Here is a 24436-nt window from a genome sequence, read left to right as displayed (position 1 = left end):
GATTAAAACCGTGTGCCAGACCGAGACTCAAACTCGGGACCTTTGCCTTTCGAAGGCAAATGTTATACCACCTGAGCTACCCAAGCATGACTCACCGCACATCCTCAAAGCTTCAATACTGCCAGTACCTCGTCTCCTACTTTCCAAACTTCATAGCTCTTCTGCAAACCTTGCAGAACTAGCACTCCTAGAAGAAAGGATATGGCAGAGACATGGCTTAGCTACAGCCTGGGGGATGTTTCCAAAATGAGATTTTCAATCTGCGGTGGAGTGTGCGCTGATATGAAACTTCCTGGAAGATGCTAGCACTTGCCAGCAAACGGCAAAGGTCCCAGGTTCTAGTCTCGGTCCGGCACATACTGTTTCTCCTTTCGTCATTCTTCATGACGCATTTATATTTAAAGATTACTGAATATGTCCAGTATAAACCACATATTCCTTGAACATGTTAAAAATATACGACTTATTATGTAGGTATGTAAAATGACAACACCAATTGCATGAAAAATGCTTAAGGATGTTCAATAAATCAAATCAAATCATGGTTGTACTGCGGTTGGGATTGTGTTAAGTAAGAGATTGTTATTACTTATCTAAATATGTGGTAATTCCTAGCATTAACACACATTTCACTACCAATTGTAACTACCTAAGTATCATTCAAAGATTTTTTATCATTAACATGTTAGAATATTCACTACAGACACAGAGGACACAAATTCAACAGTTTCAGTGTGCATTAAGCAAGAAAAATACATGCATGCTACACTGCAGACACTCTATACCCAAGGATTTAATGACTTGCACAGTACAAAGTCACATTAGGCCTGCATACACAAAATATAAAATTTCATGGCGAATCTTGATTTTGCAGGGGTATGAGTACTCATTTCATATTGCACAGTACGTACGCTGTCATAGGCCGGTGTTATACTATCAAACGTCTTTGTCAAAGATATGATCAAATATGCATCAAATTTATTTGACAAAGATCTTTGACGTGGTGCTAAAAAAGGGGTATTACACTGTCATCATATTTTTTGTCATAGTTCAAGATGGCCGACAACAACAACTTGTTACTAATTGCAGCAGTTGCATGTACCACAATTGCACTGTGTGTGTGTGTGTGTGTGTGTGTGTGTGTGTGTGTGTGTGTGTGTAGGGGGGGAGAATTAAACATACCTGGGTGAAGCCATGGGTTTTACGACGAGACATTAAAAGCATTCAACAAAATTTGTTACGTGAGCTTGTAGTGGAGGAAGTCAAGTCGTACATAAATTACTTAAGAATAGATGAGCATACATTTCAGTATGTGCTCAGTGAAGTGTATCCTCAAATCACAAAGCACCATACTCAAGAACTTCTATATCTGCTGAATACAGGCCCATTGTAACACTCCAATTCCTTGCTACAGGAGAGAGTTACTCTAGCTTACAGTAGAGCACTTGAATAGCACAGTGCACATTAAAGAAAATAATACCTGAACTGTGTGCAGCAATTTATAAAGCACTAAAGGACCAATGTAGGAAGGTAAATAAATTTCAATACACCTTATGTGTATTAAGAACTCTTTTTATTTTATAAACAAATCAATTACATTTAGAGTCCAAAAACTACAAAATTAATCGGTTGTGCCTTCTCTTTGTGGGAGAGCTCTTAATGCTGGGGCTGTGGGTGTGCCTCACTGCATGTGACAACAGGCTCTTCTTGAGCCTGCATTTCATACTATAAAATAGAAACGAAAGCCATTAGTTACATACTTCCTTGCACATACATAAATCCACCCACAAGCAGAGAAGAGTGGGGGCAAACTGCAAAGGATTTTGAGGATAAATGGAACTGTTATAACACTATAGGAGCAATGGACGGGAAGCATATTCATATTAAATGCGTACAAGCTAGTGAATCTCACTTTTTCATAATAAATCCTTTAATAGTATAATTTTACTTGCCACGATAGATGATACGTACAAATTTTTGTATGTTGATGTACGAACTAATGGGCATGTTGGTGGTGCTGGGGTGTTTTCAAAATGCAAACTATGGGAGTGTCTCATTAACCGATCTATTCCAAACATTCCTGAAGGCAGGAAGCTTGGGAACACAAACTTTACAATTCCAATGGTTGTACTGGCAGATGATGCTTTTCCTCTCTGAGTTACAACATTATGAAGCCATAGGCCTACCCCTTAAAAAAGGAAGAATTCAATTACAGACTGTCAAGAGGAAGAAGATTAGTCTAAAGCAGCTTTGGCATTGTTGACAGTCATTTCAGGATTTTTTTTTTTACTGCCATTAATCTGCCCCCAGAAAAAATTACCACAACTACCGGTACACTGGCTGCCTGCACCCTGCACAACTTGTTAAGGGTCATTCCATGCCAAACTGAGCCCGAGGCATATTTTTTGAAACAATTCCAAATTTAACAATGTTATAGTTTTTTGAATCTACAAAAGTTGAATTTTACTGTCCTGAAAAAAATTATAAAAATTACATAATTAGCTGAGGAAATATAGTTAAACAAAGTTGGCGATTCTACAGATGAGGATGGAAAACAAAAGGTTTCCTTTTTGTGTTGGCAGCTGTTTCAATTTGTGTTGCAGCGATTGTTAATGTTTTAATTGTTAAATTTCAAGAGCAGAATCTCATCTTTCTGACAAACTTCAGTTTTTAAAGAAATGTAAGTTATTAAGTGTGCAGCTAATTCACAAAAGTTACTATGTATTTAGTGTCCCACCCGTGACAAAAAACATGAAAAAGTTTACCTTCTAACTCAGCAATAATAGTAATTCTATATATTTTAGGTTATGAGTAAGAAAAACAAATAAAAACATCCAATGAACCATAAGAGACCTTCTAAGTTGTAAATGATCACTTATTAATCTTAAAAGAAATTGTGTCCCACCCGTGACAGTTTTTTTGGATGTTACTCAAATCTAAACCATTTAACACTTCTTGTTATTGTTAAGTTAAACTGGTTGATGTAACTAGTGCTTTGATGGTTTACACTAAATAAAAACTTACTATTTATTCAGAAAATGGGGAAAACAACTTCAGCAGAGCGTATGAGAAAACTTCGAGAAAAACTGAAGAAAGATACCAGCAAGTACAACGTCCATAAAGAAAAAGAAAGAGAGCGGGATAAAAGAAGAAGGGAAAATATGAAGATGAAGGTATCCTCCAGTGAAAAATGTTTATTGGAATATCAAAAGAAGGAAGCTGAAAGAAAAAGGAAGTACAGACTTAAACTAAAATCCGTATTAATTGAAGATCAGTCTGAGACCTGTATTCCCCAGTTAGGATCATATAAATGTCCTCAGTCCTTTGGCAAAGCTGTTTCTCAGATAAAGAAGGTGCTTCCCTCAAGCCCCTCAATTTAAAAAAAAACCAGCAGTAATGAAAAAGCTTGTAAGTGAAAGCTTATCTAAAAAGGTAGTAAGGCCGATTTTCCCAGTAGTGAAGAAAACGTCTTTTAAACTTACAGCTCAAAATACAAATTTTTTTCACAGATGATGAAATCAGCAGGCAGACACCTGGTATAAAGGATGTAAACTCTATTGTAGACCATGAAACTGGGAAAAGAGCTTGCAGAAACGTCACATGAATATGACAGTTAAGGAAGCATTTTTTTTTTCTTTTTAAGCAAGACAATCCAGATATTGATATCAAGATTTCAAAATTCTACGAATTGCGGTCTAAAAATGTTGGTCTAACGTATCAAGTACCTCACAATGTATGCGTGTGCAGATATCATGCTAATTTCAACTTCATCATTGAAGCCATTCACAAAAATAGCTAGTTTCCCTGCTACTCACACTCACCTTATGAATCTTGTTTGCTGTGATGTAGAATGTGCATGACAAGTCAATGCAAGAAATGCATCATGAATTTGCACACATTAATAGATGGAAAGTTTGATTTCTGTGACATAATATCTTGAAGAAAATGGACCGAACATGAGTGTCACCCTAAACAGACTACTACCAGTGGAACACTTTGTGAAGCTCTCTCTGAACTTCAGTCTCAACTAAAAACATTCAAGGAGCACTTCTTTGTCAAAAGGATGCAATCTGGAGCTTTCAAGACTGTTAAAGCATCAGTTAGTGATGATGAAGTGCTATTGCAAATAGATTTTCTACATCTACATCCATACTCCACAAGCCACCTGACGGTGTGTGGCGGAGGGTACCTTGATTACCTCTATCGATACTCCCTTCTATTCCAGTCTCGTATTGTTCGTGGAAAGAAGGATTGTCGGTATGCCTCTGTGTGGGCTCTAATCTCTCCGATTTTATCCTCATGGTCTCTTCGCGAGATATACGTAGGAGGGAGCAATATACTGCTTGACTCCTCGGTGAAGTTATGTTCTTGAAACTTCAACAAAAGCCCGTGGCGACTGATGACCTCAGAAGTTACGTCGCATAGTGCTCAGAGCCAGAGCCAACAAAAGCCCGTACCGAGCTACTGAGCGTCTCTCCTGAAGAGTCTTCCACTGGAGTTTATCTATCAACTCCGTAACGATTTCGCGATTACTAAATGATCCTGTAACGAAGTGCGCTGCACTCTGTTGGATCTTATCTCTCTCTTCTATCAACCCTATCTGGTACGGATCCCACACTACTGAGCAGTATTCAAGCAGTGGGCGAACAAGCGTACTGTAACCAACTTCCTTTGTTTTCGGATAGCATTTCCTTAGGTTACTTCCAATGAATCTCAGTCTGGCGTCTGCTTTACCGACAATCAACTTTATATGATCATTCCATTTTAAATCACTCCTAATGCGTACTCCCAGATAATTTATGGAATTAACTGCTTCCAGTTGCTGACCTGCTATTTTGCAGCTAAATGATAAGGTATCTTTCTTTCTATGTACTCGCAGCACATTACACTTGTGTACATTGAGATTCAATTGCCATTCCCTGCACCATGCGTCAATTCGCTGCAGATCCTCCTGCATTTCAGTACAATTTTCCATTGTTAAAACCTCTCGATATACCACAGCATCATCCACAAAAAGCCTCAGTGAACTTCCGATGTCATCCACAAGATCATTTATGTATATTGTGAATATATAGTTTGCAGAAAACTAAGTAGCACTGGCACAAGATGAGATAAACAGTGCCCACTGGAGTCATACACAGATTACAGTGATCACTATTTGTGTTTGGATGAAAACAGGGCTACAGTCATTTGCAATTGTGAGCGATGAACTGTGCCATGACAAGTACTCAGATTATGCATGTTTGAAGATTATAATAAGTAAGCCGAAACAAGAGCTTCCCAATTTGACCTCGATACGAATTTTTTCTGATGGTTGTGCAGGTCAATTTAAGAACAAATTCACCATTTCTAACCTCTGCTACATGATGCAAGACTTTGGAGTGTCTGGAGAATGGTTTTTCTTTGCAACATCACATGGGAAAGGTGCAGTGGATGGCATTGGAGCTGTAACAGAAAGGACTGTTTGAAATAATAAAGTTAAGCAAAGAAAAGTAATCATCGGCAATGCACAGGAATTTTTAGACTGTGCCAAATCATCTGTTTCTGGAATAAACTTTCTTCTTCTGACAAAAGATCATATTGATGAAAACAGAGACCTTCTGGATGGGCGCTGGAGAGCTGTTAAAAAAATAAAAGATATTCGCAGCAAGCATTACTTCAACGGTTACAATACCTGTAACTAAATATGTGGTAGAACTTTCCTAAAATTAGATTAAGAGAAAGTGGAGGTTTTTCCACCTTCACCCAACATATATCCAATAATCTACACAGATTCTGAGATGAGTGATGAGGAATCATATCCTGATGTCCTGTTGACACCCAGTTCCCAAGAAGTTACAGGTTCAGAACCAGCTGTGGAACAAATCATGCCAGGAACATTTATTTTAGTTCAGTTACAAACTGCAAGAAAGAAATCCACTACACACAGATATGCTGCAATTCCACAGAGAAGTGTAGAAGAGAGTGGGGAAATACAGATTATGTGTATCCAATCTGTTGGGGACTCAGCAAAGGTATTCAAAGCTGACGAGCAGGATGTATCTTACATAGAGTTTAAACAAGTTCTTGCTATTCTCCTGAATCCAAATGTCAAACATGTTAAGGACACCTTATGAGTTTCCCGGCAATTTAGACATTTTCGAAAGTGGGTGAGAGGTCAAGTGTATATTTTTTCGGAGTGGTACATTCTTCAAGTGAAATAATTAAGTACTCAGAACTGTAAACTAATACTATACCAAAATTTATATTGTTTATAGGCAACAAAAATGTTCTACAAAGTTATTAAAACTTAAAGTGCCCTCTAAATATATGTTACCTACTGATTCATAGCTAACTGACATTAAAAAAAAATAAAAAACACCAACAACATTGTACTTCACATTAGTCCCACCCGTGACAGTCTTTGATTGCAATTATTGTAAGTAAGTATTACTTATCTAATATTTATTGATATTATGCCATGTAGAGAATTGTTTTATTAATGTGAATTCAGTATTTTCAAAAGAAAATAAGTGCATAAATCACAGAGTTCTTCTAAAATGCTGGTGGTTGTTCAAGGCTACATCTATTTGCTGTCCCATCCGTGACAAAGTTTTAAAGATGAATAACAGCTCAATTTGTAAACTTCTGACATTCAGATTTAAAGCGAAGGTAAAACAATTATTTGTATGGCAACCAGTCAATCTTTATTTCTATTTATATTTTATGTTGTATCAGCATCTGACGGTTGAAAAACGTAGTGCAACTGTCCCACCCGTGACAATGGAATCCCCCTTAACTGAGAGAATAAAACACGTTTACGCTCGTCAGGAAACAGTGTCCGCCGTAATAGGAGACTGCACTTATCTTGAGTCTAAAAGCACTGAAGACCTACCGCGAATGGAACCAATAGCTTGCCAAGCTGCTTCTGGACGTCCAGCATATGGGAGAGCAGTTAGAGAATGCTTTAAAACATTTTACAATGGCGCTGGGAAAGCGCCCTGGCAAGATAATCACATTTAGGTATGTAAAATGTACATACCTCAAACATTTCTTCGAACAGAATGAGATTTTCACTCTGCAGCGGAGTGTGCGCTGATATGCTGCAGAGTGAAAATCTCATTCTGGAAACATCCCCCAGGCTGTGGCTAAGCCATGTCTCCGCAATATCCTTTCTTTCAGGAGTGCTAGTTCTGCTAGGTTCGCAGGAGAGCTTCTGTAAAGTTTGGAAGGTAGGAGATGAGGTACTGGCAGAAGTAAAGCTGTGAGTACCGGGCGTGAGTCGTGCTTCGGTAGCTCTGTTGGTAGAGCACTTGCCCGCGAAAGGCAAAGGTCCCGAGTTCGAGTCTCGGTCGGGCACACAGTTTTAATCTGCCAGGAAGTGTCATTTCTTCGAACGTTGGTGTACCACGTTCACTGCCACTTTCCGAACTCTAGACATTGCTAACACTTTTGTCAGCCTCTGTGGCCTGGTCGAGGAACTTTAGCATGTGGAGCCAGTACACTTGCGGAATAAAAAGCTTTTAAGCATCTGCAATAATAGTAATGAAAATAATGTAAACTACTACTTGTATGCTTCAAGTAGCTGCAGCGAACAAATTTATGCAAATCATTTGTATGTCATGTAAACTTTAATTGCATAAATAAAAAGAAATAAATATGTCGGTACGTACTTTTGCTTTCTCGTGGGTGCGCGGATGAAATTAATCTTCTTCTTAATGTATGCTGCCATGCAACCACTCCGTATCTCACGGCTATTTATCTCCGCAATATTTTGATAGCTTTCTCATCTTCTTAATCTATTTTTGTATTCAGGGTGCCTCACGTTGTAAATCACCTAGTCAGCTTCATGCATCTATATTAATTTTGTAGTTGACGATACACACCATGGAGGTAAAAATAATTCTACCTCCATGGTACACATCAATTTTATTTTCCAGCCATGTTTATAGACAGACACACTACAGAAAAAACAGAATACAGATGACAGGACGCTGCAGCAATGCTAGTGCTCCACGTCGTAACATGTCACATTGCAGTGAACAGAAGACAAGAGACTTTTATAATCTACAGCGGGGCCCTAGATTTGATCAAATTCATTTGACGACAGATGAGATTTGACAAAGTGCCTATTACACCATCAAACTTCTTTGACATAAATATTTGACTTATCAACTTTGACAAAGAAATCCAGCCTTAGGTGTCATACACCGTGTCATATTCACAGATTCAAAGAATTCCACATTTCAATGAATACGAAACTTCCAGTCGAACCTTTTCATTGGCTGATGGTAACTTGGTTCTCATTGGTTGACTGGATCTCTCCACCGGCAGTTGTCATCAGTTTACTAAAGGTTCGTATGAGCAGTTGCCAGCGGGCTCGTGCTCATGCGCAGAGCTGAATTCGCATATGAGCAGTGCCTTAGGCCGGTATTACACTATCAAATTTCTTTGTCAAAGATTTGATCAAAGATGTGATCCAATATTCCGTCCAATATATTTGACCAAGATCTTTGACGTAGCGCTAGACGGGGTATTACACTGTCATCAAAGTTTTCGTCAAAGTTCAAGATGGCTGACAAAAACAAATTGTTATTAACCGCAGCAGCTGCTGCTTGTGCCACAATTGCTGTGTGTGCACATGCGATACAGAAGCGGGGGAAAAAAAGGAAACATACCTGGGTGAAGCCGTGGGTTTCACGACGAGACGAAAAAAGCATTCAGCAAAACTTGTTACGTCAGCTAATAGTGGAAGACATCAAGTCATACATCAATTTCTTGCAAATGGATGAGCATTCTTTTCAGTATGTGATTCCTCATATCTCAAAACACAATACTCACCTAAGAACTGCTATATCTGCAGAAGACAGGCTCACTGTAACACTACGATTCCTTGCTACAGGAGAAAGTTACTCTAGCTTACAGTACAGCACTCGAATTCCACAATGCACATTAAGTAAAATAATACCTGAAAAGTGTGAAGCAATTTATAAAGCACTAAAGGACCATTGTCTGAAGGTAAATAAATGTTCGATACACTTTATGTTCATGAAGATAAATTGTTATTATTTTATTTATTTAATTTTATTTACATGGCAAATTTCAATTGATGTGTGATACCACAAAATTAATAGAGATGTATGAAGCGGATGAGACACTTTACAATGTGAGGCACCCTGATTATAAAAATAGATTAAGGAGATTGGAGAGATACAAAAATTATACACACATATATATTTATAGAATGGAATCCTCATCCTCTATTCCAGCCTGCTGCAAGGCAGCCTGGATATATCCAGAGGTGGACGGTTGTGCATGGGCTGTCGCATGCAGCAAATCCCACCTGTCCATTAATGTCCGCTCAAGACTGTGCATAGTGGCAGTGATGTATTCCCTGCTGCCCACCTTTTCCATTTCACGCAGTTCTGCTACGATGTGGGCGCCAAGGGGACTGTAGCGGTCTTCATGGACAGGCATGGTTCTGGCAGCATCAGCCATAGCCTGAAGTGACCTGCTGGCCTCCACCATGACGTTTGTTGCCACGTCTGGCGTGACTTTCCTCCTTTTAGTGGAAGGCCGCTCTTGACGCTGGGGCTGTGCCTCGCTACATGCAACAGGCTCTTGCATGTCATGCTATAAAATAAAAGCCATTAGTTACATACTTCCTTGCACATACATAAATCTTATTTATTTACAGGTACCCACAAGCAGAGGAGAGTGGGAGCAAATTGCAGAGGATTTTGAGAAGAAGTGGAACTGTTATAACGCTAAAGGAGCAATGGACGGAAAGCACATTCGTATTAAATGTCCACAAGCTAGTGGATCTCACTTTTTCAATTATAAATCCTTCAACAGTATCATTTTATTTGCCATGGTAGATGCTTCCTACAAATTTTTGTATGTAGATGTACGAACTAATGGTTGTGTTGGTGATGCTGGAGTGTTTTCAAAAAGCAAACTACGCGAGTGTCTCATTGACCGATCTATGCTCAACATTCCTGAAGGCAGGAAGCTTGGGAACACAAACATTACAACTCCAATGGTAGTACTGCCAGATGACGCTTTTCTTCTGAGTTATAACATTATGAAGCCATACCCCTTAAAAGGAATCACAAAAGAAGAAAAGGTTTTCAATTACCGACTGTCACAAGGGAGAAGATTAGTGGAGAGCAGCTTTGGCATTCTTGCAAGACGTTTCAGGATTTTTCTTACTACCATTAATCTGCCTCCTGAAAAAGTTACCACAATAACACTGGCTGCCTGCACATTGCACAACTTGTTAACTGAGAGAAGAAAACACTTGTACACTCGTCAGGAAACAGTGTCTGCCGTAGTAGGAGACTGCACTTATCTTGAGACACAAAGCACTGAGGACCTACAGCAAATGGAACCAATAGCTTGCCAAGCTGCTTATGGACGTACAGTACACGGGAGAGCAGTTAGGGAATACTTTAAGACATTTTACAATGGCGTTGGGAAAGTGCCCTGACAAGATAATCACATTTAGTAACGTAAAATGTAAACAAATGTACATACCTCAAACATTTCCTCAAACGTCGGTGTGGCACGTTCACTTCCAGTTTCACTTTCCGTGCTCTCCATATTGCACACACTCTCGTCGGCCTCTGTTGACTGGTCGAGAAATTTCAGCTTTTGGAACCAGTACACTTTTGGTGTATACGCCGCCTGCGCACGGCTCCACTTTTGCTTTTATGCATCTGCAATATTAGTAATGAAAATAATTTAAACTTCTTGTAGGTTACGTAAACATTATTGTATGCTTCAAGTCGCTGCAGTGAACAAATTAATGCTAATCATTTGTATGACACGAAAACTTTACTTGCATAAATAAATATAAATGAATATGTCAATACGTACTTTTGCTTTCTCGTACGAGTAGCTAGTGCGGAGGCTATTTATCTTCCTCTAGATATTAGAGTTGTGGTGGTTCGTGAATGAGACTCTAAATAAAGAGTCGTAAGAATCGAATCGTGATACAGACGAATCGTCGTTCAAAAGAATCGTAAGAACGATTGCGTGTTTCCGAGTCGTGACGATTCCAAGTTCCAACGATTCATCGATTCTTAGTACGCTATACTTCGAAGGTAACTTCCGAATCATGCCGAATGATTACGACCGCCAGGTGGCAGTCAAGTGGAGGATGCGTGTGAACAAAGGAAGCTCGGAACGAACAAACGAAGTTCGTGGGCCGTAATATTACTCGTTAAAACCAAGTTGACACTTGGCGGTTGCTGACGGGAACGAGCGTAAAGGCATTTCCCGTTTACTATCTCTGTATAGTGCACATGGGCGGATTCATATCATCCTACGTTTTTCTGTGCTCTTTCCAATTCCACAGCACCTTATATTTCACAATAAAGCAACTGTCAGCCCTCACACACTGCAAATGTAGCTTAACTTTTTGTTTCGTCGAAATACAAAGCATAGGTATTTTGCTTTTAATTTGTCTGAGAACTTGCTTCTGCCACTACTATTTATGTGAGAAAGGGGCATACTTCTAAAGTGTAGGATACAATCGTATACAGCGACATTACTTCACTGCCAATTTGCTAATTCTGTTAGTTCCACCAGTGCCGCCACTAAATGGCTGTCGCACTAGACCAATATTACAGAGCGAATGTAAGCTCTCTAACCAATACCTTTCTTGACGGATCGCCGTGTAATACCGTCTTTAAAATTCTAGTTTTCGAATGTTACCGTGTTCAGATTCATATTAAATGTTAGTGAAGTAACGTCGTGGTATACGATTGAATCCTATTGTTTAGAAGTATGTCGTCTTCTTACGTAAATAGCAGTGACAGCGGCAAGTTCTCAGACAAATTAAATGCAAAATACCTATGCTTTGTATTTAGAAGAAATGAAAGTTAAGCTAAATTTGCTGTGTGGGAGGGCTGTCAGCTGCGTTATGAATTACAAGGGTGATGTGGACTAGGAAAGACATTTAGCACAGGAAAACTTAGGATGATATGAGGCAAACCACGTCTGCCTCACTGCTAGATTTTGTTACTATAAAACAGAGGTCTGTAGTTAAATACGTTCAAGCCACACAACCAAACTGACATACCACGTAATTTTGCACCACCTTCCGCACAAATCGACTCCTCTTTTCTGGCATACTGAAATAAAACAATAGATGCAATCAAATCAAACGTGACCTTTCAACAATTAAGGCATTACACGTATAAATCGAGAATCACACTTGCAACGTCATTTGCATGTTTACTCATAAATAAACTATTTGTGGCATATCTCATCATCACACAGTTCGATTCTAACCCAATTGACAATTTTAGACATGTCCTGTCATCTGTAAGTAAGATTTAGAACTTTTTGCATTCCGTAAGAATCGTGCCATCGAAGACTAGAATGAATCGTGAACGAATCGTAGTAATCGATTCGCAATGTGAGATTGAATCGTAGGAATCGAATCGGGAAAAAGAATCGTGTTGCCCAACTCTACTAGATATCCTCGGCCGTAAATCCAGACAGTATGTCACGGCTAATAATCTCTGCTATATTTTTATAACTCTCCAATCTTCTTAATCTATTTTTATAATCACGGTGTCTCACATTGTAAAGCGCCTCATCCGCTTCATACATTTCAATTAATTTTTTGGTAGACGCCACACACCAATTGTATTTAGCAGCCATGTTAACAAACACAAAAGATGACAGAACGCTCCAGCGATGCTGGCGCTCCACGTGGTAACACGTCGCATTGCAGTGAACAGAAGACAAGCGATTTCTTTGATCAAATATACGGCCTCGGCCTACATTTGATCAAATATTGGACGACATTTGTCAAAGATCCCTATTACACTATCAAATATCTTTGACAAAGATATTGGACAAAGAAATTTGATAGATTAATACCGGCCTTTTACTCCCGCTTCTGGCTACTTGGAGCGTGGCTGTTTGGTGTATGAGCAGTAGCAGCAAGTAACCGGAAGCTAACCAGAAAAATTTTTCTGGCGCTCCAAGCTGTCAGATTCGCGCATGCGCAGAGCAAGCTGATTTATAGTGGGGGGTCCTTCCCCACGTGACCCGTGGCCATGTCTTCGTTTACAGCTCCCAGCCTCCCACGTCAAATGAAAACAAAACAGATTTCTGTGGCCGGGAGCCATCAAGTGAATTAATATACATTCTCATAACCATAAAAGACCAAAATAAGTTAGTAGTTTCAATTTTCTGATTTTATATTATTTCCACGTTATTAGCAATCAACCATTAATGCTTTAATGAAGCTATTTCTGGCTGTTTTATAGAGAAATTTGCTTCAGTTAATTTTTTTTCCGCTGAGGCAGTTAGTTTATTTGAAACGAAGTGTTTCATTCCGCGCTATTGGCTACTTTCAGCCTCGTTCAATTTAAAGTGCAAATTTTCATTTTCTGGGACGAATGACGTTATACCATAATAAAGAACCAAACATGAGAATACAGTACTGGACCTCAAAGAAAATTGGTATCACGAGAATCACATGAAAAGCTGAATATCAGGTACTTCAGAGTCCATCTGGACATACAAATGTGCAAATAGAGCGGAATGAAGCATTTTAGTATGGTTTATGAAATTCCGATGCTGCTGGAGTAGTCTCTGATGTCGTGTTCCTTGTATGACACTGTAAGATCTCTTAATGCTATATACGTACGAACATACATAAACATAGACTTGAAGCAAAGTAAGCAAATTTGGTCAGTAGTTTTGAACTGAATATTTTGTTTCAAATACAATGACAGCTGTAGCAGAATTTTATAGATCTGCCTTCTGCGAAAGTGTTTTTCGATCACAAGGCACTTGTCTAGTACTTCCTCTGGGCCTGAAGTTATTTCTTAATTTGTGTTTACGTCTTAAATTTATAGAATGCCATTCTATGCTAAATTTTAGACTGGCAGCATACAATGTTTTATCGTTTTAACTCCCCACATAGCTTCATATTTATTCCTAGAGTAGAATATAAACTGTCAGTTGTACAGTTTCTTTGCCTCACGGACAACCATTTTAATTTTTTCATATTTTGAAATAGTCATGAAATTTATTGTACTTTATTCCGGTGTAAGCTACACAAGAAACTGTCTCTTTTTTTGTTGCAAGTAATTTGTATTCCATCCTAGTAGCTTTTTGCAGTGCTGTGTAGATGTAAACGTGTTGGAAATGCTACATAACAATATTGCAGAGTAAGAATTAAAAAACAAAAAAAAAAAAAATCTGTCAAAGTCACCCCCTAGCAAAATTTTATGGTACTTCGAGCAGTGGAGTCTAATTTTGAAACGACTCAAAAGCCAAGAACTGCTTCCTTATTTGCATCCTTTATCTGTGTGGGATATGATAAAACAATTGCTCTAAGTACAACTCAGTATGTCCTCTCAACAACATGCCGCACGAGCGGCACGGCTACACATGGTCACGTGATGCCCCACCAGAAATACGACGAAAAGCGTATGAGCAGAGCAAGCACCAAGCACGGGTTGCCTACGTCATCGTAGCTGCGCATGCGCAGTACAGCCTGTTGTCTGGCCGCTGGCGCTTTCTGGTAACTGCTCAAACGAACATTTTGTGTGTACAGTTGAGGACTTGAGGTGGTTATTCGTTTTAACTGAAAAGCAGTGTGATATCGGTTAAACTGGTTTATTTTAGATGGGTAAACGCTACTACTGCGATTATTGTGACAGATCATTTGTTGATGATTATGAAGCAAGAAAAAAACACATATCAGGATCAATGCACGTGAGATTGAGAAAAGAACATTATGATGCTTTTCGCGGTATGGTATAGTGGATTTATAACTTTATTATCTTACAATACCTGAGCCTTACTGTTCCTGCGTGTTGATGTAATCTAAAGTTACCAGGAAAACCGTTTTTCACTCATCCTGATAAAATCATATATGACTACTATTATTGCATAAACCATTTGCGTTTATATTTCGTGTAGTTATGCACCCAACCGTTTATGCTAAATTTAAGATTTTGTGACTCTTACACAATTACAGATGATGTTAGATTGTTTGAAATAATTCTTAGTGGTAGAATTCTTTCACTCTACAGCGGAATGTGCTTTAATGTCTCAGGTAGTATCAAAACGACGCACATTCCTCAGCAATGCGAAAAGTCAGCCAGGAATCAACTGTACCTGATACACACACAGAATTGTAACATTTACATCAATACTCTGCAATCCGAGTCAATTGTGATATTCGATACCGCCCACTGGCTTTGAGCCGTGACGTAAGGGTGTTTTGTTATGACTTCATGCGTGCGTGTTGTTTTCGAATGATTGTTTTGTATAGGGCCGCCACAATTGCTAGACCCAGTACGCAGATGACACAAACGAATATGACAAGCACCCCATTACAGACGTTTGAAGAGGGATTACCAGAATTATAGGGCTTACTGCTTTGTAGTACCGATTTGATTTATGTAAAACCTACTTTAACGGAGCCGGTATACAGACAGACCAACTAGTATTTGGGAGTTTCCACAAAAGCACTACATGAACTGTAGCCTAATGTTTATTAAGACTTCATCTCTGGTGTACCTCTTCCTTCCGGCACAGTTATTGAAGATGTGTAAATAGTTTTGCTATTACAGTTAAACTTTCACATATGTTCATAAGAGCATGAAGTTATCCACTCCAATATTGTAGAGAATGCTGACTAAGATTAAAAAATATGTAGCCACAAATGTGAGAATATACAATCAGTTCATTTGATAACCCTCATCCCTGTTGACAAAATGTTCATGGATGCTTATTTATAAAATTCCTTTATTATGCTTTTCCAATAGCCACTGGCTCGGCACAGCATCTTGGTGTTCTCAAAAGCAAACATGAGTTTTTTGTTTAGGTTGTACTCTGCCACTACTGATTTCTTTGTGTGTCCCAGATGTACACACCAGTTGTATTGTGTTCCTTGCAGTGTTTTGAGATAGTGCTGAATTTGCCTGCTGTTTTGCCTGCCACATTCATTAGAGATAAGATATACCTTAAGTATGTGAAGTGTCAGTGGCTACTTCACAGAACCAAGAATATCTTTATTGGTGGTCTGGAGGGAAAACGGTTTTGATGTCACATTTTTCCAAGCAGCCATGCAGTCTTGGTTGAGAGTGGCCACATGAAAGGAAGAAAACCATGTCTCTGTTCTCCTAAGCCTTCTTTCTTGTTCAGTGGATTTTTTCTTTCTTTGAGCACACTTCCAATCTGAGCATTCACTGTATCAATTTTGATGGAAAACCTTCTTCAGGTGTTGTTGTGCAGCAGGGAGATTTTCAATGTTATAGTTGACACACACCCTATGGACCAGAGTTGTTAGTACTATATATTTCAGCACTAGATGTTAGCAGCTTGTTGCGTGTGGGGACAGGTCTGTGTGGGCCTTCTTCCTATAAGCTGCATGTGTACCACCAGCTTGCTTTCTTCATATGATTGCCAAGAAAGGAAGATATTCATTCTGATCTAGTTGTGTTGTGAATGTATTATTTTGTTGAATGCTTTTTAAGTGACTCAGGAACTTGGGACAGTGGCTGCCATTCTCACATGCTGCAAATGTATCAACATAGCAAAAGCATTGCTTGCATTTTGGCGGTCAGTTTGGAGTGCCAACTTTTCAGAGAATTCTATGTAGAGTGTATCTACCTTCCTGGGATATCTTAACCGGGAAGAAGGTAGTTGGTATCCTAGGTTATACAGTTTATATAAATAACATCCAAACAGATCTATACTTGCATGCAACGAGCTGTTACCATCCATTGGAGAGGCATGCATTCCTAACCAGTTTTGCTATTGGGTACGAGTCAGCTGTAACACTAAGACAGTGTTCTGACGAAATGTGCACATTGTGTGCAATATAAGAAGAGTGTTCAAGGAAAGAATAGATGCAGTAAATCAGGAAGGACAGAAGGTATTCAGTTTTCTTCCCTATATGGAGCCATTCTCAGCCAAGATTTTCAGGCTGCTGGGAAAAGGTTAGCCTACATCAAAATAGTCTTTCAGGCATCATCAAAGATGAAGGATATCCTTGGTTCTGTGAAGGACCTACTGCAACTTCACTTGCAGGGATATGTAGCATTCCATTTGAATGGGTCTTCCCATACATCAGGCAACTACAGTGCTGTATATCAGTAACATTGTCATGTATACAGAGAGAAATCAGCACTGACAGAGCACAGCCAAAATGTAAAACATATACTCAATTTTAATGATAAGTTGCTGCACCTAGCCAGCAGCTGTTGAGAAAACAAAAAAAAAAAAAAAAAAAAAAAAAAGGAATCTATAGAAATAACAATCAAAAAAAATCTTGTCAGTAGGGATGAAAGATATCAACTAAGTTTATAGGTTGGTAACTTGCATTAGGGACTATATGTAAAGTTGTGGCCAGCACTGGACGGCACACAATGCAGATCATCAGTGTTTCAAAATATATTTGAACAGAGCCTGTCTGCCATATACCCAGCTGTCTGCAGCCAGATTGTGGAAACAGCCATCTCCTGTGTATTAATGTGGGTATATCTGCAGTGTCTCAACACTTTGAAAGACTATGAAGAGTGTGGCATTAGTCAAAACATCACAGTATCTTAGCATTGCTGCCTGGCTGAAAACTAGCTTTTCATCAATAGTTTCATTATGTTTCTTTAATGTACACATATGATTAATACTGTGTTATGGCAGATGCAGTAAATTAAGGCTACATTTTTAGGAAAAAGAAAAAGAATGTGTTGTCTGTGACAGCATTTGACTAGTTATGAATTTGTTCATTATTGCTTTGAATAGTTGAAATCAGTCACATGGTCTTAAATGCCATGTAATATAGTCTTATCTATATTACATTGCATTGATATACCTATATCTTCATCATATAGTGAAATCAAACAATTCATACTGTTTTTATAATATAGAGATAAAAGTTTTTGTAATTTTAGATGCAAAGACCATATTGGCAGAAGAATCAGCAAAAGTACCATGCAAGAGGTATCAGCAGACTCGTGAATGTGTTTTTGGCACCAACTGCAGATTTTCACACTACACTGCAGAAGATTTAATGAATTTAAGAATGAAAGGTAATTGGAAGAATTTCTTTTGCAACTTCCTGCTTTACTTGAATAGGAAAGTTTACAGATTTTGTTTGAGATGTAGATGTTGCAACCAGTCTCTGTATTAAGTAAATGTTTAAGATCTGACATCATTCCTTTCTATTGTGATCTCTCTTTAAGATATTTTTTTATGGTGATAGGGGAAAATGTTAGAAAATTTTGTTTCAAATTTCACATTGCTGCTTTTGAAGAAATTATACAGGGCGTATCATAATTAATGGTGTAAACGCATACTGTTGAAAGTACATGATACTAGAAGCAAAAGTCTTAGTAACATGATGTCAAAAATGCATACCTTGAAGAGCTACAAACAATTTTTCACCTTCGATACTGTGAAGCAGATTTCTCCTACTACAAGCTCTTTGCTTTTCATATTTTGGGAAGTGATGATATGGACCAAAACGAGATAAAATGCCAGTAAACATGTGTTCTAAAATGTATACCTTAAAAGTTATGAGCACTTGTTCCTTAGAAGAGTTGTCCAAAGTACCGCAGATGTAAAAAGTGCTCATAGCTCTTAAGATATGCATTTTAGAGCACATGTTTACTTGACATTTTTTCTTGATTTGGTTCATATTATCCCTTCCCAAAATATGGAAAGCAAAGAGCTTGTAGTAGAGATTTGATTCACAGTACCAAAGAGGAAAAATTGCTCTTAGCTCATAAGGTATGCATTTTCGATCCTATGTTTACTGTTACTTTTCTGCTTCTAGGATTGCATACTTTCAACTGTATGTGTTTGTGCCATTAATTATGACACTTCCTGTAGGCTATAAAGAATTACTGTGACAGTCTGCACCTAATAGAAATTTCTTATATTGAGACGTGATGAAAAGGAAACTGAAACAAGATAGTGTATTGGAAATGGAAGCAGCTACCAATTTGCTTTGGTTTTATGCATGAACTGCTTATTTGTCTTAACTGCCTGTAGTAGTAATCCTTGGCCATCCATGACACCACTGATTATAGATTTCTTGTCACTAATCTTACAACTGTCGCCGTACTGTCATTTGTTTGTCTGTTCTAGATCAGCCTCTGCATTCATTCATTCATTCATTCATTCATTTGTTTGTTCAGTCACTCATCCATAAGTCATAGACTAATAATATGTAAGAATCAGGGCAACATTTTTCGGTTTTTATTGTCCCCCTACATTACTTCTCCTATTTCAATAAAACAAATTTTCAGGTTTTTATTTTATTTAATTTTTTGTTCATTCAAGGATCATCTCTCAATAAAATCAGTAGCTCAGAATATAAATAAATACTGAATTCATAAGCACCCTTTATGAAGAGAGGACAGGTTGTCGTGGCCTTGATGAAGGATCCGTCCTTGCATTTGCCTGGAGTGAATTAGGAAAACCTAAATCAGGGGAGCATATAGAGCAAACTCACCCTCATGAATATGTCAGTGTCTTAACTAACAGCTGCATTGTCACATTCAGTTTTTCTATGTTGTAGAATGTTCTTTGATGTACACACAGTTTGCTACACACTTATAACATGAAACACAGTTTTGCTCTTCATCACTGCACACACTGAGGACATTGGCTGATGACTTCTGGACCATGAAGATGCTGCTATGCCAATTGCATTTACTCCAGTGTGATTGGAACACTAACCTCAGGGCTGTAAGCACTCAGTAGTGCTCCATGCTCCTGTACTTCCCTCTGGCCACCTGTAACCTTCAACCAGTATTCCCTCATGAATAGCGAGATATTGATTTCAGGAAAATGAAAAGACGTTACCGTCATGCTCTTTAGAACTTAACACATGATTTTCTTGTAAAAGCAGTATACCGTAATCATGTATTGAAATGAAAAGGGGTTTTGCAGCTGTCCTCCTTCATTATCAACCACTGCTCTTGAGGCCTCTAAGTAATATTGTAGTTTGCGTTCCTTATGACGAATGTTGTACCTGCCTTTCTGAACTGTTGTTTTTAATAATCTCTTTAATTTCCTTTGCAAATTTATTACAAAATTTTGTTCCTGATAGAAAACAATGTTTTGAGTTTAAGTCGTTGTTTCATTCTGAAGACAAGGCAGAAGTAATTCAGTGGAGACCTTCCCCCTATGTTAGCTGACAAAAAGATGAATGTGGTATATGTTTTAGAGTTTTGTGTGTTGTTTATACTCCTCCCGAAACTAATAAGTTTATTGCTGAATGGCTGGCTCGTCCATTTTTTCTTCAGCAATTACTAAGCCACATTTATCTGCTGTAATATGTTCACATTGTTTTCTTTGAGCTCTGCGTTTATGTTTAAGCCAATTTTTTTAGAACTGACATGTGAAAATATGCATGCATGCACATAAGAAATGTTATACAAATATTTAATTTTTATTTTAGTAATATTTTTAATATGTTTATTCATGTTAACCACAATTATCTCATCATACTTCACCATAGGCGCTAAGGATCTAAATGACAGGAGCACAGTCAGTTCTGTTCATTACCATCGTCAACATTTCCATTGTATTGGCCACTCCTCCACCAGGTTAATCCCACACATATCTTGGCAAGCAGTTCTTCCTTCTGTCAGGACTCTTCTATGTATTTCTCTCTTTACATGTTCAGTCTGCTACTTTATTGTATTCTTTGTCTCAACATTTAGTTTGTGACAATCTTCTATAGCACCACATTTCAGATGTCTTCAGTTTCCTTTTGTGCATTTGTGCCACTGTTCATATTTAATTTCTGTGCATGACGGGTGACATCTGTAGTTGAAGAAGTTTCTTTTTGCCTGTAAAAGTCTTCTCCTTTTGACTTCCTGCTTTTCTATCTTGTTTACATGTAATTTATAAGTAGCAAAATTGTTACTTCATGTAGCATGCCTGTAAAACACTCTGCTCCAGAATTATTCTCCAAATGTACTGCTGAAGTAGCTGCTCACAGAAATGAATGCCTCTGCTTCTAATGATATTCTACCAACATTATTTGTGTGTTGTCAATGGTGGTGCCATGATTATCATCATCATTGTAGAACTCTTTTACTGTGGTGTTTGAGATGATACTGATCATAATTTTCTTCTTGCATACATGGCACTTGATAGGTCAGAGTGGCAGAAGCTATAGACAGGAACTGCTTACCCCAGTACACAGGAACAGCTTATCCCAAATAGCCTCTCTCAAATATTTTGAGACTTTTCGTCTTCTAAAAAAATAAAATAATCTTGATAATCTTTTCAGTAAAGTTGGCACAAAAGATAGCATACAAGCAGTACTTTTTGTTAGACACTGCCTGCAAATGAAATTTGAAAGATGCGAAACTGTGCTGGTACACTGTGTATCCTTTGCAGTGTGTACATTACATTAGCCTGTGAAGTCAAAATGTAACATTAAATTTCTGGTTGTTGGATAACAAAGAGCAGGTCGATAAAATACTCCTCAGCACAGTACTTCGTTAGACAGTTGTAGTGGACATATTAATCAATGTAGAATCTATGGTACAACTTTGCATTTTTTTATACATACAAAACAGTGTCATTGGCAAAAACTGTGTTAAGTGCATGAAACTGCTGTGGTAAACTAGGGATTGATCTGAGAATTTTTGGATTTATTGTCTTACACTCATCTGGTTCAAAAAGGTTGTGTGCAAAACTGCAATATGTACCAGAGAATTACATAAGCGACTGCACACACAATCTTTTATAGCAGTTATGTCATTGAACACACAACTTTAAAAGGAGATCACGACCAGTTTCACATTCTTAAAATGGAGTATAGTGGCTCATCCCAAGACTTTTATAGTGTCCCCATTGAGCTAAATAGCATGAATGATAACATCCAGTTTACTATGGAATGTCTGAGCGTTAATGGCAGCCTGCTGTTGTTAGATGCGTTTTATGCTTATAGAGAACGCCAACAGTTACGAAACGTATAGAAAATGTAAAACTTCTGACCTGGTAATTCATCATTCTTCAAACCATCCAACACAGTACACAGTGGCAGCATTCATATCAGTGCTGCACAGGCTGCATAATGTCCAGTTGTCTGAAGTCTTTGATCATGAGTTCAGATAATTCAGTTCGTAGCCCACTCCAGTGGATATGGGGCTAATTTTGTTCCTGACTTTAATAGGAGTGTTTTAAAGATCAAGCATGGGAATTATAGTCATTCTGTGGTCTGGGGACTGCTTGGTGGTTCCGTTAGCCTTGACCCCCATGTGCAGTAAGTCTCGTAATAAGGTTTATCATTGAATACCATATTATGGTAATATCTCCAGAAGAATTGACAAAATATCCCCTCTGATCTTCAGCTACTACACCAAGAAAGCAAGGGCAGTACATGTAATAGTTTGGAAGAATTGGGAATTTATTGCTCATTGGAAAAAAAAAAAAATAATAATAATAATAATAATAATAATCCTGGCAAGCATGTTCTTTACGCATTGACAATAGATGTCAGTATATTCATCCCCTTGTTTGGAGGAGGATTAGTTTAGTAACATTGTACAGCCAGTTTCCATCCTTCTCATCAGTACACACGATTCGGCCCTCATCTAACTTTGCGCGTAAGCCATTTCCCCTGCAGTCTCATAACAGCATCTTGCCAGTTTAGCCGAGTTTGATGCTGCACTACCTCTCTGAACAGTTTAGGGCTTCTGTCTTTCTGTTTCCTACTCAAGTTGGGCTACGTTTATGTGACTTCATTTATTTGGGTTTTCTTACAGCACCTATGGTTTTTCAGATTTCTTTTGTTTTTCATAGCTACTGAGATGTGCCCTTATTCTATATGTTGGTTTTCGGGCTTTCCACCATGTTACTTACTTTTATTGCTTTGACGATTTATGGTGGAACTTGGCTATAATTGCTTTTTATGCATACTACAGTGATTCAAAATGTAACATAAGTATACTACACTTAGTGGTCTTATGTGATTATGATCATTTATTTTTAAAACTGGTTATTTCAAACAATAAATATGTTAGTCCCGTAACAAACATATCACCTAATGATACATTTTAAGAGTTCAAAACTGGTCATGACACTTCAGTAAAGGACCAGAAGACTTTTTAATTAAGTTACATCAGTTTTGTAAAATATTGTTGCTTTGTCTTTCAGTTGAAGAAGAAGAGCGATTGGAAAGAGAGAAGTACACAAGACTGGATCTTGATCATGATGATGGTCCAACTTTGACATCTTGGCTACAGAAGAGAAGTAAAATGAAAACCTCAAAGAGCGCTGTTGAGGAGCACAAACCTAAAGCAACGGTTCTCTGGGAACTTCCACCTGAACTACAAGAGGTTCCTGATCTTCCTCCATCTCTCCAGCCACTAAGAGTGGAAGATTTCACAAATGCAGAATTTGAAACTTGGGGCTGATTTGTATATATTACGGCTGGAATGTGTATTGCATGTTTATTCATAACTTGTAAAGTTTAATTCAACAATTTGTTGTTCTAAATTCCATTATGTTGGGACTGTTCTTTCAGCTCGAGTATCTTATATAGTCCCTCTACTCTTCTTTGCAGTTCGTTCTGAATAATATGGCTTTCTTAAAATTGTTTCGTATGCAAGTTTTGGTCTCACTTGGTTCAAGGCAATTAGGGTGATGGCTCACTAAGAAAACCAGAATTGTGACTGGTTGGATGCCACCAATTTTACGTAAAATGCATGCTGCCTCCTAACCCCCCACCCCCCCTCCTACACACACACACACACACACACACACACACACACACACACACAGCCTAGGGAAGTCAGCCAACGTGCCCCCCACCCCCACCCTCCCCACCCCCCAAATACTACCAATGTTCTGTGGTGCAAACAGGGTGCGATTTGTGCTTTTACCAGTGGGGGGGATGTCTTAGGGGTTAGTAGAATTATATATGTTACTAGCTTGGATCGTGGCGTTACGCATGGTTAAACAGCTATTTATAAATAGATGTTAATGCCGAAACTCACTATTCACGCGTATGCACTATCAGAAAAGCCATCCCTTGTTATATCTTTAAAAGTACATTATAGGTAAAGCTTATTTACAAAATCATCTACATACAGGTATACGAGGCGAATTCAAAAAGTAGAGGCACATTTGTGAAAAGCTGTACTTATTCTGATGATAGAAAACTGAAACATATTAATAGTAAGACTTATTAAAAACTTTCAGTGTTCGGCTCCACAAATTTAAATTATATGTAAAGTTTTACTCCAGTGTGTGGGAAATAAACATCCCAGGTTGGGATGCGCAAACTAAAACCAGAGGAGGGGATGGTCTGATGCAGAGGGGGGGAAATACCCCCCCCCCCCCCCCACAAATCGCACACTGGGTGCAAACAAACACCAGTAATTCTGCTATTGCAGCCAAAGTTTGGTATGCAGTCATTCAGGCCAATGTGCATGATAGACAGTCAATG

The 24436-nt window shown here is 38.3% G+C and overlaps 1 protein-coding gene and 1 long non-coding RNA gene across 2 annotated transcripts; one reads left to right on the top strand and one right to left on the bottom strand.

Moving 5' to 3' along the window:
* Positions 1 to 1579: 1579 nt before the first annotated feature.
* LOC126236508 (uncharacterized) lies at positions 1580 to 12908 on the bottom strand. Its single transcript, XR_007544931.1, has 4 exons — positions 10858 to 12908; positions 10516 to 10697; positions 7653 to 9612; positions 1580 to 1725 (listed from the first exon to the last, which is right to left on the bottom strand). It is a non-coding gene; the product is annotated as an uncharacterized LOC126236508 (long non-coding RNA).
* Positions 12909 to 14507: 1599 nt separating this feature from the next.
* On the top strand, positions 14508 to 23487 carry LOC126236506 (zinc finger matrin-type protein 5). Its single transcript, XM_049945869.1, has 3 exons — positions 14508 to 14761; positions 17913 to 18050; positions 23143 to 23487. Exons 1-3 carry the CDS (start codon positions 14635 to 14637, stop codon positions 23400 to 23402), a joined length of 525 nt encoding a protein of 174 aa, XP_049801826.1. The 5' UTR covers positions 14508 to 14634; the 3' UTR covers positions 23403 to 23487.
* Positions 23488 to 24436: the final 949 nt, after the last annotated feature.

Source organism: Schistocerca nitens, chromosome 2 (genome assembly GCF_023898315.1).
Source record: "Schistocerca nitens isolate TAMUIC-IGC-003100 chromosome 2, iqSchNite1.1, whole genome shotgun sequence".
Lineage (NCBI taxonomy): Eukaryota > Metazoa > Arthropoda > Insecta > Orthoptera > Acrididae > Schistocerca > Schistocerca nitens.
This window is presented reverse-complemented; position numbering and strand designations above follow the sequence as displayed.